We start from the raw sequence: 15,093 nt of genomic DNA on the forward strand, positions 1-15,093 counted from the left end.
CCATTCTCCATTCTTGTGCAGTTAGGTTTTCTATTGTGTCGCTTGAAGCCAGTAACATACTCAATGCATCTTTTTGTTCTACAAGTCGTGACATCATATAATAAGTCGAATTCCATCTTGTTACGCACTCCATCTTAAGTTTGTGTGTAGGGAGATTCAACTGCCTTTGTACCACCAGTAAACGTTGTGTTGCTTTACTGCTGCGATGAAAATGTGCAACAATAGCTCTCGCTTTAGTCAGGAGCGTTGTTATCTCTTTATTGCTGTTGATAGCATCCGTGACTACTAAGTTTGTAGTGTGTGCAAAACATGTAAAATGTTGAAATGTTGCGAGCTGTTTCATAGCCGACTTCATATTAGCTGCATTGTCTGTAATAACAAAAATCGGAATATTGACATTTGGTATCCAGTCTTTTACGCATGCCACTTGTTGAATGGATTCTGCAATGTCTTTTTTGAAACTTTCATACAAACCTGGGATGATTTCTTTAGACAGTTTGTGGCGATCAGGCAACTTGTAACGCGGCTCCAAAGACTTGCTGTATGCCACAAAACCTTTATCTTGTACTATGCTGTAAGGCTGTAAGTCGGTACATATCATTTTTGCCAACGTCAAAGTAGCTGCTTTAGCTCGGGGATGGTTCGGTTCCCATTCTTTCACAGAGGTCGAATAGTCAAACATACTAGTTTGACCTTTGTTATCATCCTATAGTGACAAGATATATTAACTACTTAAATAATAATAACTTTAAATGAATATTCATTAATTTAGATTTATAACAGTTGCAATGTTTTCAATTTTTAAAATAAAGAACAAAACAAATTTTAACGCACTTTTTTTTTCGATTCTTCAACGCAAGATTTTTTGGCATTTAGTTCTTCAGACAAACTTGGATGCGTATTTTGCAAACGTTGCTTCAAGTTCGAAGTGTTTCCCGTTGGAGCCTTCACTTGCTTTTGGCATACATTGCACGTAGCATTTTCTGCATTATTTCGTGTGAAATATTCATATATAACGCTGCGTTTTTTGTATTCCTTAGTGTAAGCTTTATTACTACAACTCATACTTTCTTCTTTGTGTGTCACGTTAATAAAAAATTAAATAAAATAACTTAATCTAAATAACTTGAACTCAATCGAAAAACAAGATGGAAAACGCCCGCGTTAAAAATTCAAATTCAACCTACTTTTAACTCTAACCAAAGAAAGATAATAAAAAAATTTAAACTAAAGTTTATCGACGATCAATGAAACGATGCTATCATCATACATGTTATGTTATTTTACGTATATGGATGCTATATAGACCCAAATAAAAAAAACGGTGGAATATTTTTATTTTCCATACACGCTTTAAAAAATCGAAATCGAATTGTAGAACAATTCGATTCGATTATCGAAATCGAATCGAATTTTCGATAATCGTACCATCACTAGTAGTAGTAGTAGCAGTAATAGTTGTAGTAGTAGCAGTTGTAGTAGTAATCTAACCATTACAAATCAATCAATCAGCCGTTTAATCTAAACAACCAACCAATCAACTAACTAACTATTTCCAATCAATCAACCAACCAATCAAACATCTCGCACAGACCACTGCAAGCAGTGACCTTTGCGGGTCTGACCTTCACAACTGGGGGTCTGATACTCTTCACTTGTACCAACCCTCTGACAGCAACTCTAGGCCTGATGAACGTCGTATTATACACCCTCATTTATACCCCAATGAAGCGCACAAACATTGCGAATACCTGGGTGGGGGCTATCGTAGGAGCCATACCTCCCATAATGGGGTGGACCGCGGCCACCGGGTCACTTGACATAGGTAGGATCTGTGTATGTGTGTGTGTGCGTATGTGTATGTGCGTATTTATGTGTGTAATACTTGCTCATACACATGCATTTCTTTATACTTTATATCATATTCGTTGTAACAAATTTTTCCAGGAGCAATCCTAATGGGCGGAGTACTGTATGCGTGGCAGTTCCCGCACTTCTGTGCCCTCAGCTGGAACCTTCAATCCGACTATTCTCGAGCCGGATATCGGATGATGTCGGTTATCGACCCGGATCTCTGTAGGCGGGTCTCGCTGAGATATAGCCTAGCGTTGTCCGGTTTAACCTTACTATTTCCGGTTGGTAACGTAACGACGTGGACTTTTGCAGTTGATTCACTTCCGTTAAATTTGTGTTTAATTTATCTGGCGTTTAATTTTTATCGAAAGGGCGATAGCTCGTCGTCTAGGAAGCTATTTCGTTATACCTTGGTGCATTTGCCGCTTCTACTGGTGTTTATGATTATTAGTAAAACCCATTTTGGCGATGATGACGTCAGTAAAGATGGCGGTGCGAATGATGGTAAGATGGTAGAGGTGAGAGTTGAGTGAGGTGTGTGACTGACTGATTGATCGGTTGGTTTGTTGTATGATAATGGGTTGGTTGGCTGATTGGACGAATGATTGGTTGATGATTTGTTTGTCAAACGATTGATTAATTAATTAATTAGTTAATTAAGTCATTGATTATGTCATTGATTTAGTGGATGATTGATTGATTTATTTATTCTTTTTACGTTTTTGGCGGGTTGAAGTTTTCATTATCAAAATTTATCATGAACGTTAACGATCATCAATTTTTTTTAGTTTAAAATATTATTATTACTGTTATTATTATTATTATTGCTTATTCATTTATTAATATACTTCACACGCGCAATCAATCTCACATCTAACTTATATATGATATATACACTCTTAGTAGAAGCATAGTTTGATTGACAAGCTGGTTTTCGTACATGTATTCTCACACACATATATATGCGTGTGTGTGTTTGTGCGTGTCGATCAAATGATTGATTGATTGATTGATTGATCGATTGATCGATTGACCTGATTTCTACATAAGATTAACAACTAGATATAGAAGTCGTTTGAGGTAGTCATCTTGCCAAGATAACGTAGCATGACATATCATACACACACAGACAAAAACACACACACACACACACATATATATATATATATATATATATATATATATATATATATATATATGTAATTATGATTCTCAAAGCTATACAATTAACCAAGAAACTAATGAAATGTTAATCGCTGTTATACTGTTTATGTTATTTTTGTTAATGTTGTTATTATTATTTGTATTTTAATTATTATTAATTATTATTGATTAATGATTTATTTGTATGCATATATGCGTATATACAATGATCTTTTAGTTTAACGTTCATTATTTGAAAATAGATTTCTATAAGAAATGCTACTGTTTGTCTGAAGATGCGTGTGTGTGTGCGTGTGTGTGTGTGTGTGTGTGTGTGTGTGGTTCACTTTTAGTTTTTTTTTTGTATCGCTGCTACGCTGCTAACTAATGTATATATAAATCTGTTGTAAATAGTCTTAATTGTCTCTATTATTCGAATGGAATAAAATATCAAATATGTTTAGTCATCTTTGTGTTTGTCTGAATGAATGAATAAATGAGTGAGTGAGTGAACGAACGAACGAATGAACATATATCTAAACCGCTGTCAAGAAGAGATTTTGTTCTGGAGAATGAATGTTCCACTGTTTTCAAAAAATTTGCAAACTAGAAATAAAGATGAATTGATGAATTAATTAATAAGTGGATGAATTAATAAATGAATGAATGGATGAACAAATAAATGAAGGAACGAAATAAAAATATTTTGTTAGTAAGACTTCTTGCATTAAAAAAAGCATCTTTTATTTATCACTTTATCACACACAACATCCGAAGTGTTTACGTATATTCGATTTTCTTGGGTCATGTGAATGGTACTTTGTGGTGGTTTTCTGCGTGTGTGCGTGCGTGTGTGTGTGTGTGTGAAAGATTGAAAGATGACAGTGTCAGACGAAAAAGTGAAAGATGCGAGAGATAGAGACAGATACACAGAAGTACGGACTTTATAACGTCACATACACGCACGCATATTATTTATATAACAAGACTTCTCTTGATAGCTGTTTATAATTCTAGGCACAAATTTGCTCTTTAAACATGTAAATTATTATCTTCTTCGTACAAACGGTTTATTGCTGTTGAATTCTAAAGTTGGAAACTGTTTCGAAGTAAAAACGCTACTGTGGTTTGAAAAATAATTTATAGTTATCTTTCTCTATTTCTTATTCAATTGGATTCAAGATTAATTAATTAGCTTCAAGTTTATAAAACTTTGATTCTTATTGGAATATTGTATGTATGTATCGTAATAAGTAATATATTAAAAAACATTAGAAGACCATCAACAACAACAACAATACTAACATAAACAACAATAGCACTGGCCAGTCAATAACGACACTGATAATAATATCCATTATCTCAACTCATCCACAATTTTGACAATGGCAACTCTTGAAAAGAACTTAAATGAAAAATCACAAAAACATCAAATTACCAAAAACACCGAATGTGAAACTGTTTCTGCTGGCAGAAGACAACTTTTGAAAGCTTATCTAGAACTGGCTAAATTTCGTTTAACTGGTTAGTTGATAAGAAAATGGTTATTTGAATGGTTTACCAGATAGCTCTTGCGATAAAATCGCCGTGTTTCACATTGTCGTTGTAGTCACTGCGCAGTGGTCTGGTTCGATTACTGGCTGGACGAAATTTATAGACTTTTTATAGACTCTTTTATAGATATGATGATTGTATTTAACTAATAATATTCGTTGTTTTATAATAAAAAATTAATAATTTAATATTAGTTAAATTAAGTTTTACTAAAACTGATGAAAAAAAGTTAAAATCTTCATTCAAAACTGTAAGCCCTTGTATCGATGTCCGCCATAGCCGGGTACGGCATGGCTCCCACGAATCCTGGATTTGTGTCATTCCTATCGTGCGCTGTGGGGACGACCTTGACCTCGAGTGCTGCCAACAGTATTAATCAGGTGAGGTCAAAGGTCAATTGTGGTCAGGTCAGATGAACGGTGTGATAAATTTTTCTGTTCGAAGTTTGCTCACACAATGGATCTGTATTTTTGTATCTCCTATTATCGTAATTATTTTTGTAAATACAAACTACAATTTCAATGATATTAATTAGAACTAATTAATCAAATTTTTAACTAATTAAATTATTAAGAACTAGTTAGATCGATGTTAATATTTAATGTACTTTAATAACCAACCAGTATTTGGAAGTTGATTTGGACGCGCGTATGAACCGAACGAAGAACAGACCAATCGTCCAAAAAATTCTTGGGTTTGTAACATAACTTTGTTTCGCATAGTTTATCTAATGATTTATTCATATAATTGATTGATTAATTAAATAATCGTGTTTCATACCAAATCTATCAACCAATCAGACGCAAGCAAGTTATGAACTTCGCCTTTCTCTGCGGTTTCATTGGAGGTTTAATTCTGTGGGCGGGATCAAACGGCTTGACGTCATTTTTAGGGGTGTCCAACATCTTCCTGTACACGCACGTATATACCCCGATGAAGCGTACGAGCGTGGCAAACACCTGGGTAGGGTCCGTAGTGGGAGCGGTACCTCCCATGATGGGGTGGACCGCCGCCACAGGAAGTTTGGGACTGGGTGGGTTAAATGTTTGAGGGTGATTAAAATTTCGATCAAGGATCAAAAATAGAAAATGAGTTTTTTTTATTATTATTTTGATTTTAACAAATGAATTTTAAAATAAATAACAATTAAAATGAGATTAATAAGAATTAATTAACTAAAATGTTAATCGTTAAAAATAAAAACAAAATTTTTTCATTAATTTGGTTTTGATTGCAATAAATAAATTTTCCCAAAACAAACATTTTTTAGGTGCTTGGCTACTAGCAGGGGTTCTCTTCGCCTGGCAATTTCCACATTTCTGCTCTCTCAGTTGGAATTTGAGAGGGGACTACGGCAAAGCGGGCTACAAAATGATGTCCGTGGTCGACCCGCAGCTTTGTAAAAATACCAACCTTGAGTTCAGCATTTGTCTAATGTTTATCACGGTGGCTTTCCCCATTTTTCAATTGACAACTTGGACGTTTTTTGTTCTGGCGCTACCCCTTAATTTGGGACTGGTTGAGTTGTCGTGGCGTTTTTATAGGAATGGGACGAATCCGGATTCTAAAGTTTTGTTTAAGTTCACTCTGATACATTTGCCGCTGTATTTTGCGTTGATGTTTTTGTTTAAGCTGGGATAAAAGTGTGTGTGTGTGTGTGTGTGTGCGCGCGTGTTTGTGTGTATGTGTGTGTGTCTTTATTTATAAGCGTATATTGGAATCCGAAAAATTATTCAACTATTTTACACTGAACACAATTTTTTTAAACTGACTACGGTTTTGTTAAATAACAAACTGAATAAATTTCGTTCGCTTATAACTTCTAAACGACCAATTCTTAATCTTTCCCAAATCTATACTAATCAGTCTATCCATCCATCCATCCATCCATCCATCCATCCATCTCTCAATTGCTCTTTTGGTTTTCAAACCCACACCCTACAACAACAGTAACAAGCACCTTTACCATTAGACTATCTTGCGGCCGTGTAACTCGTTGGAAAAACACACAAAGTTCAAAAACTTCACCAATTATTATATGCAAAACATTCACCTCACACGTCACGTGCATGGTTCAAACTGCACGCACGTGTGTTCGTTGTTTGTGAAGGTTCGTTGATGATTGAAAACAGCAAATTTTCGTGTTTTATCACACACAAACACACGTGCACACATATTATACACACCACACATACACAACACACACTTGCTACAAATATGTTTGTTTACTCATTCGTTTGTTCGTTCGTTAAGTTCGTACGTTCGTTCGTTCGTTACTTATTCATTGTTATACAATCACGTATGCATTGGCATAATGTTAAGTCAAAAACCTTTATAAAAAACTTGTAACCTTAAGACTTAAGTAATTTTTCAATAAACATCGGTAAAATTAAAAATTATATTAGTAATGCTACTACTACTACTACTTTTTCAATTACTATTACTACTACTACTACTGCTACTTCAATAACTACAACAACAACTAATACTACCACTGCTGTTGCTGCTACTACTACTATTAATAATAATAATAAAATTATGTTATAATAATAATAATATTATTATTATTATAACAATTAAAAAGATACAAAAGCCAAATGTCTAGAATGAAATGGAATTGGATGACCTAAATATAAGAATACTTAGATGTTAATGATATGTTACTACGCTTCAAAATTGTGTGTGTGTGTACATGTGTGTGCGTGTGTGTGCGTGTGTGTGCGTGTGTGTACGTGTGTTTAAGTATATATATATATATATATATATATATATATATATATATATATGAGTGTTTAAAACATTTAAATGTCTGGTTAACTCTCGTCACTTGGTTTGTTTGTTTTTTTTGTGCCGAAGAAAATTTTATGAAAAAACTTATTTGAAAGAATTTTTTCTGAAATTATCTGACAAAGATGGATGGCGGTACTATGAATACGTCGCCACTTACATCAACTCTACACTATCCGCTTATCGAAACAACCTTTCTGATAATAATCCTATCAGTTTTTATCAAGATATCCATATCATTCGTCTATCAATATATCCACCGAATGATATCAAACTATCGGAGATACAGAATGATACCTGGCCCAAGCGGGTTGCCGTTTTTCGGTTGCGCGTTTCAGCTGGATCGGAAGAAACCGTTTGAAACTTTTATGAATTGGGCCGGGACGTACGGAGAGGTTTGTTTGGTTACACTGTTCGCCAGGAAAATACTGTTACTTAGTAGTAGCAAGGTTAGATGGGGTGTATTTTTCTTTCTTCAAACTAACCATTCAAAGTAATGTTTTTCAATGTGTATTTTTTATTACATATAGTATTAATAGTATGATAGTATTTACATTTCTCTATCTCACAAGCACATACAATACATACATATAGGTAATTCAATAGCAGCTTCGAACACCTAGACGTAATAGAAATAGAATGAAAATAACATAAAACACGCTGTATACCAGTACCAGTGTAATATGTATTATACTCCACACAAATGAATTATCTTGCACAGGTATTGGAAGAGGCGTTGATAACCCGGGGCAAAGATTTCTCGGGCCGCCCTGCCCTCTTCTACAGGGCAAAGTTCATGTCAGACGGGCACGAAGACATCGTATCGACGTCACCCTGCCCAGTCTGGAAAGTTCTCCGCAAGGGGCTCCAGCGAGAGATGAAGAAATACGACCCGAGCCAGCGCAGGATCGAATCCATAATAAACCTAATTCTGGATGAGTTGATTAAGGAGTTGGCGGATACGAACGGCGTCCCGATTGATCCCAGAGAGGCAATTTTCACATCCCTTATCAACATAAATTGTCTCTTCATGATCGGCAATAAATTGGATTACGGAGGTGAGAAACTGGAGAAGGTGAAATCGTTGGTTACCATCGTGTCAACTGTGATGAATATAGGTGGAGAGGGAACGGAGTTATATTTTTTTCCATGGTTGAGATTTTTTGGGAATAAAACTTTTGCGAAAATTGTGAAAGCTAAAGAGTTGAGAAACGATGTCTACAACTGGATGCTTCAGAAGATGAAACATGATTTGGAGTGCAGTTAGCTTTTGGAATGACATTTTTATTACGATATGTTTTATGCGTTTTAAAAATTTTCTTAGATTCATTTACTTTCAAGATAAAATTTAAAAGGCAATTTTATTTTAAATAACTTTTTACAAATTTTTCTTGCAAATTTTTTGGCCAGACACTGGCGAAGAAGGGATCATGCATTTTTTTTACAAACTCATCTTGAAGAACCAAGACCTTCTGCGTGATGACCACCTCAAGCTAGTTATGACAAACTTGCTAATAAGTTAGAAAATTCCGAAAAATTGAAATAAAACATCTTTAGATATAAATAATTTATATCAATAATTTGAAAAAAATGTTTTAGATGTTAAATAAAGTAATTTACGACTTTGTCATTATTTATATAGGTTGTGATATTTTAATAGTTTTTCATCAATTCTTCATCCATCCATCCATCCATCCATCCATCCATCCATCCATCCATCCTTCCATTCATCAACTTGTTCAGGGGGTACCGCCTCATTCAACTGTTATTTTTACTTCCTCGTCAACATTCTGGCTCATTACCCCAACGTTCAGGAACTTATCCACAGAGAAATTGTCAATGTCATAGGTCACGGTAAAAGTCGGAGACCCAGTTTGACCGACAGACCCAAAATGCCTTACACCAGAGCCACTATATGTGAAATTTTCAGGTTCATAAAAATTGTTTAAACTTTTTTGAAGTTAAATTTTCTTCATTTAATTAAAAAATTTGTAAAAAAAATTTTTTTAATTAAAAATATTTATGACTAAACATTTTTTGTCAAAATTATAACCTCAAAATAATAAAAACAGTAATTATTATTATAAATATTCCTTCAACTATTCCGAAAAGACTCGGAAGCATGAGTCCAATCATGAATCGGCAAATACGATATACCGATCGGTACAGCGGTATTTCTCATGCCGCGCTACATCCATCACAACCCTGATCTATGGAGAGACCCTTTTCATTTCGACCCCACAAGGTTCATCGATCCACAGACTAATGATGTTTTTGGCAGTAAATCAACAGTGCTAAGAAATTTGCTGTCATTCAGTCGGGGGCCAAGAGCTTGTCTAGGAGGACCCTTAGCAATGGCAAGATTCTTTCTCATGGTGACTAATTTGGTTCAGAATTTTACAATGGAACCGCGGAGTAGCGATGCCCATGATTTGTCATCCTGCGATCCGAGGAATGTTGAGTTGGGACTGGTTTCAAGACCCCCCAGTTATTCTGTGAGGTTCATCGCAAGGTCATGATGCATGTGGAATGTGGATGTAGGTGGCATGATGATCGCTGACTACTATTTATTGTTTTGACGGATGTGGCTTTTCAAACAAACGAGCGAGTTTTTTTTTCGAGTTTTCATATTAATGTTATATTATAAAAATCATAAAAACTATTAATTTTATTGTAAATTATTACTTTATACACTGACCTACAAGCATTTATTTTGTTTTTTTTTAACAAAAATATATTTTTTTTATATAGAAATTTGTTTGGAATAAAATCTGTCTTCGTTATATTCGTTGTGTTCGGATTTTATTTTAATTTATATTGGTTGGATGATATTAATCTTTGTTGGTGAATAGTTTCTGATATATCATTATTATATCTCAATATGATTATCTAAATATCACTTGCTGCAGGAATTGAACTATACTACGGTTTTCGTCACGCCGTGTAAACATCCTTGAACTGTTATAAGCTAAATTTGTGTAAGAATCAAAATAGCATTAAACATTTGAAAATATTTGAATTCGTTTGAATTGAAAGATAAATCACACGTGTGTTATTATTATTATTAAGAAATAACGCCTGACAAAACCCCTTGCCCATAACTATAAAACAATATGTCAATCATGATATAATAATATGTTATGTCAATAATAATTATTAATATACATGCATATATATATATATATATATATATATATAAATGTGTGTGTGTGTGCGTACGTGTATGTATGTGTACTTGTGTATGTGTGTTTGAGTGCGGGTACATCTAATGAACACGTTCAATAACACACCAATCCGATCAAGTAAAGTAGTTAGGATCTCCTCCGGATAAACTTTGCAGTAAAACTCGGCGGATTCGTAACCAATCCCAATTCAAAATTCCTCGGGTCACATTTCGACACGTCTCCAGCATCCTGATCTGCGGGCTCTATGATAAACCTCTGAATCAAATTCGTCGCCATGAGAAAAAACCTCGATGTGGCAATCGCCTCGCCAGGACAGCCCCGTGGACCGGCCCCAAACGCCATCAAATTTCTTTGTACTTCAGATTTAGGACCGTAGATGTCGTTAGTTTCGGGGTCGATAAATCTCATGGGGTCGAAAGTGTAAGGGTCTTTCCATAGATCAGTGTTGTGATGGATGTAGCGCGGCATGAGAAATACCGTCGTACCGGCCGGTATATCGTATTTGCCGATTTTCGTATCGGTTATGGTGCTGTGTGGAATTGTGATGGGGCTGATGCTGCTGAATCTGGAGAATGGAGAAGAATAATTTTGTTAGAGACAAAATGGAAAATATAAAACATTATTTCGAATAATCGGTGAATTATTTGGAAATGAAAAGATTATAAATAATGCTTTGGATTTTGGTTTAATATAATCAGGTGTCAAAGGTTATTGCTAGCTCTTTATAGATTCAATAAAATCAGATACATTTTCATAACGGAAAAATAAATTTCAAAAAACTATTGTTAGTGTAACAAGTCTCAGTTTGATTCGCTATCAATTTCGGGGTTTAAAAATTTTTCGAGTGGTACAATTTCTAAAGAATTAGATTAATCAAATTAAACAAAATAAAATATTCGATCAAAAACAATTGCAGATGTGTGTCTGTGTGATGCGTCTATTCGCTTGTATGTAAATTGAAACGGAATATAAAACAAAAAATTAAGAAATATACCTAAGTAGTTCACATAACGTAGCCCTGGTGTATGGCATTTTCGGTCTGTCGGCCAAACTCGGCCTTTGACCTTGACCTATGACATTGACAATTTCTCTGTGCATTAGCTCCTGGACGTTGGGGTAATGAGCCAGGATGTTGATGAAGGAGTAAAAGTAACTCCTAGATGAGGATGTGCTTCCTGAATTAGTGGATAGATGGATGATCGTTCAGTTAGTCATTCATTCCTTCGTTCGTTCATACTTTCATTCATACTTTCATTGATTCATTCGTTTGTTCGTTCGTTCATTCATTCATTCATTCATTCATTCATTCATACTTTCATTCAATTGTTCAATCATTCATTCACTCATCCTCCAATCAACTAATTTTCATTCATCTATTCAACTTTTAAGCCATCCATTATTCCGCCCAAGCACAAATATTAACTTTCACCACTAAACTTGGTTTCCCCAGTGAAGTAACAGTTAAGATGCCTGGCCCTAACATGCAGTGAGCTGGTTCGAATGCCTGTCTTAACCTCTGAGAGAGAATTGTGGAAAAAAAGTTGAAATAACCATCCTATACATAGATGAAACTGGCATGCATCAAAGTTAAATTTCATGCAGCAAACATTAGCAGTAGCAGAAAGAATTAAGATAGGACAATATTATGCAGACTTGTGATCATCATAAGTTTGGTTAAACTTTTAAACCCTGCACGCAACCTACACAAAACAGACTGCCTTGTTTACAAATTAAATCACAATCACTCCTGTACCTTAGCATTTGATACATACATACATACATACATAAATACATACATACATACATACATACATACATACATGCATACATGCATACATGCATACATGCATACATGCATACATGCATACATGCATACATGCATACATGCATACATGCATACATGCATACATGCATACATGCATGCATGCATGCATGCATGCATGCATGCATGCATGCATACATACATACATACATACATACATACATACATACATACATACATACATACATACATACATACATACATACATACATACATACATACATACATACATACATACATACATACATACATACATACATACATACATACATACATACATACATACATACATACATACATACATACATACATACATACATACATACATACATACATACATACATACATACATACAACAACAACAAGTGAAAACTTCTGATCTCCTAGTAATTTATTTTTGTGATATTTTGCTGAATAAAAGATTGTTTCAATTCAAATAAAAATTTTTTTTATTAAGATTGTATACTATAAGCTTTTTATGGCGCGCGTGTGTGCGTGTGTGAGTGTGCATATCAACGATACCATATTAATCGCATTGTACACAAACACACCACACACACACACGCACACACATACACACCACACCCGCACACACATACACACACACACACACACGCACATACACACACACACACACCACACACACACACATCTTAAGAGTTTGGTCTTTGAACTTTTTCCAAAAAAAAATGTTTTATGCTAACATGAGAAAGATTAGTTATAATAATAAATAATAACGTTGAATAATAATAATATAAATAATAATAAATAATAATAATGTTTAATATTTGTTTAAACGTTTATTAGAACAGATAGAGTTGTTAACTTGGCATAAAAATAAACAGACCTATCAGCAAATTTGTCATAACCAGCTGAAGGTGGTACTCTTGCAATAGTGGCTGATTGTCCAAAATGAGTTTGTAGAAACCATGCATGACTCCGAACTCTTTGGAATCTTTTGTATGTATTTGTATGTATGTGTGCGTATGTTTGTATGTTTGTTTGTATGTGGTTGCTGGTTTGTTTTGTTTGTATGACTTTGTGCGCGTGTTATTACCTTCACGTTCGTGTATGTTTATTATGTTTGTACGTGTCTGTATGATTTGTTTCAATTTATATTATGTCTCTCTCTTTCTCCTCTCTCTCTTTCTCTCTCTCTCTCTCTCTCTCTCTCTCTCTCTTTCTCTCTCTTACGTAAAAATAATCATCAAAATATTGAAAATGCTAGAAATTATACAAAAAAGCTAACTGCTTTCCAGATCGTGTTTCATCTTTTGGAGCATCCAACTGAAGACATCATTCCGCATCTCCTTCGCCTGGACCAACTTCGCAAAAGTTTTATTTCCGAAAAATCTCAACCACGGAAAGTAATCCAGTTCCGCTCCCTGCCCTCCTATGTTCATCACTGTCGAAATGATCCGCACCAAGGATTTCACCTTCTCCAGTTTCTCACCTCCGTAATCCAACTTATTCCCGATCATGAAGAGACAATTCATGTTGATGAGGGATGTGAAAATTGCCTCTCTGGCATCAAACGGGACGCCGTTCGTATCCGCCAACTCCTGAATCAACTCATCCAGAATTTGGTTCGTGATCGATTCGATCCTTCTCTGACTCGGATCGTACACTTTCATCTCTCGCTGGAGCCCCTTGCGGAGAACTTTCCAGACTGGACAGGGTGACGTCGATACGATGTCTTCGTGCCCGTCTGACATGAACTTTGCCCTGTAGAAGAGGGCAGGGCGGCCCGAAAAATCTTTGCCCCGGGTTATCAACGCCTCTTCGAATGTCTACGGCGGGTGTTTTTTGGTGCATGTGGAAAAAAATTTTATCAATATTTATCCGATAATTTGTTTGCTGGTTTCAATGATGAAATGTTTGTAATGCTATTTGTAATAGAGTAATATGGTAAGTACAGTTTCTTACCGTAGTAGTATTAATAAGTACATAATTAACTTTTGGATTATAAACTTCTTGAATGTAACACCCTTATTTGATTGATACGTTATTGAAAATACTTCAAAGTAATTTTAAAATAGCACGTACTAAAAAATACTAGTAACCAAACGAAAGACAAACAAACAAACAAACAAAAATGGAAGAACAAACAAACGAACCTCAGTACTACTAAGCAAAAGAATTTTTTTCCCAAACAGTGTCACCAAACAAATTTCCCCATACTCATTGGCCCATTTCACGAACGTCTCAAAGGGCCTTTGCTTGTTCATCTCTAGGGCCGACCCAATGAAGGGCCATCTTTTGGGTCCCGGTATCAATTTATATTTATTGTAGTTAAGTATGGCTCGCTTAATGTAGTCGTAAGATGATGATTTGAGTAGTTTGATGAAGGTTACCGTGACTATGATGTAGATTATTGGCCAGATCATTGTGGGGTTTATAAAATAAAATGTCGTTTGTGTGTTTTCGCTTTTTCCATTCATTTTATTCTAAATAATTTTAACAATATTTTGAAAAAGAAATAAATCAATTAAAAAGTTTGTTAGTATTTTATTTCGAAATTATATTTAAACAATTGAAACAAATCTTACAAATATTTAAAAACATTTGAACAAAAATTCACTCAACTACAAATTATCCACACGCAAGAGAGAACAACGACGTCTGTCAAATTGATGGATGCACACAACCGCTTAAACTGCAATGCAGAATGTAGCCCAGTGTTTTCAATTTTCTCACACACACACACACACACACACACACACACACAGAAAGAGAGAGAGAGAGAGA

General features: G+C 34.9%; 5 protein-coding genes across 5 annotated transcripts; 4 read left to right on the plus strand and 1 right to left on the minus strand.

The window, feature by feature from the left end:
- Positions 1 to 1,593: 1,593 nt before the first annotated feature.
- On the plus strand, positions 1,594 to 2,387 carry HELRODRAFT_85763 (hypothetical protein; the record flags this gene model as incomplete). The annotated part of the gene is made up of 2 exons (XM_009026392.1): positions 1,594 to 1,825; positions 1,948 to 2,387. Coding segments are annotated over 2 exons (672 nt in total), but the record flags the coding sequence as incomplete, so codon positions are not given.
- Positions 2,388 to 4,805: 2,418 nt separating this feature from the next.
- On the plus strand, positions 4,806 to 6,192 carry HELRODRAFT_85716 (hypothetical protein; the record flags this gene model as incomplete). Its single annotated transcript, XM_009026388.1, has 4 exons — positions 4,806 to 4,931; positions 5,175 to 5,245; positions 5,352 to 5,584; positions 5,822 to 6,192. Coding segments are annotated over 4 exons (801 nt in total), but the record flags the coding sequence as incomplete, so codon positions are not given.
- A 1,436-nt stretch (positions 6,193 to 7,628) lies between these two features.
- Positions 7,629 to 9,287, plus strand: HELRODRAFT_85645 (hypothetical protein; the record flags this gene model as incomplete). Its single annotated transcript, XM_009026376.1, has 4 exons — positions 7,629 to 7,787; positions 8,060 to 8,600; positions 8,749 to 8,856; positions 9,082 to 9,287. 4 exons carry the CDS (start codon positions 7,629 to 7,631, stop codon positions 9,285 to 9,287), a joined length of 1,014 nt encoding a protein of 337 aa, XP_009024624.1.
- A 231-nt stretch (positions 9,288 to 9,518) lies between these two features.
- HELRODRAFT_178375 (hypothetical protein) lies at positions 9,519 to 9,857 on the plus strand (the record flags this gene model as incomplete). The annotated part of the gene is made up of 1 exon (XM_009026481.1): positions 9,519 to 9,857. The coding sequence occupies one exon, from the start codon at positions 9,519 to 9,521 to the stop codon at positions 9,855 to 9,857; it is 339 nt and encodes a 112-aa protein (XP_009024729.1).
- A 416-nt stretch (positions 9,858 to 10,273) lies between these two features.
- On the minus strand, positions 10,274 to 14,964 carry HELRODRAFT_102182 (hypothetical protein). The gene is made up of 5 exons (XM_009026482.1): positions 14,463 to 14,964; positions 13,595 to 14,135; positions 13,189 to 13,291; positions 11,518 to 11,694; positions 10,274 to 11,088 (listed from the first exon to the last, which is right to left on the minus strand). Exons 1-5 carry the CDS (start codon positions 14,784 to 14,786, stop codon positions 10,650 to 10,652), a joined length of 1,584 nt encoding a protein of 527 aa, XP_009024730.1. The 5' UTR covers positions 14,787 to 14,964; the 3' UTR covers positions 10,274 to 10,649.
- Between the last annotated feature and the right edge of the window lie 129 nt (positions 14,965 to 15,093).

The sequence above is a fragment of the Helobdella robusta genome (assembly GCF_000326865.2).
Source record: "Helobdella robusta unplaced genomic scaffold HELROscaffold_47, whole genome shotgun sequence".
NCBI classification, from domain to species: Eukaryota; Metazoa; Annelida; class Clitellata; order Rhynchobdellida; family Glossiphoniidae; genus Helobdella; species Helobdella robusta.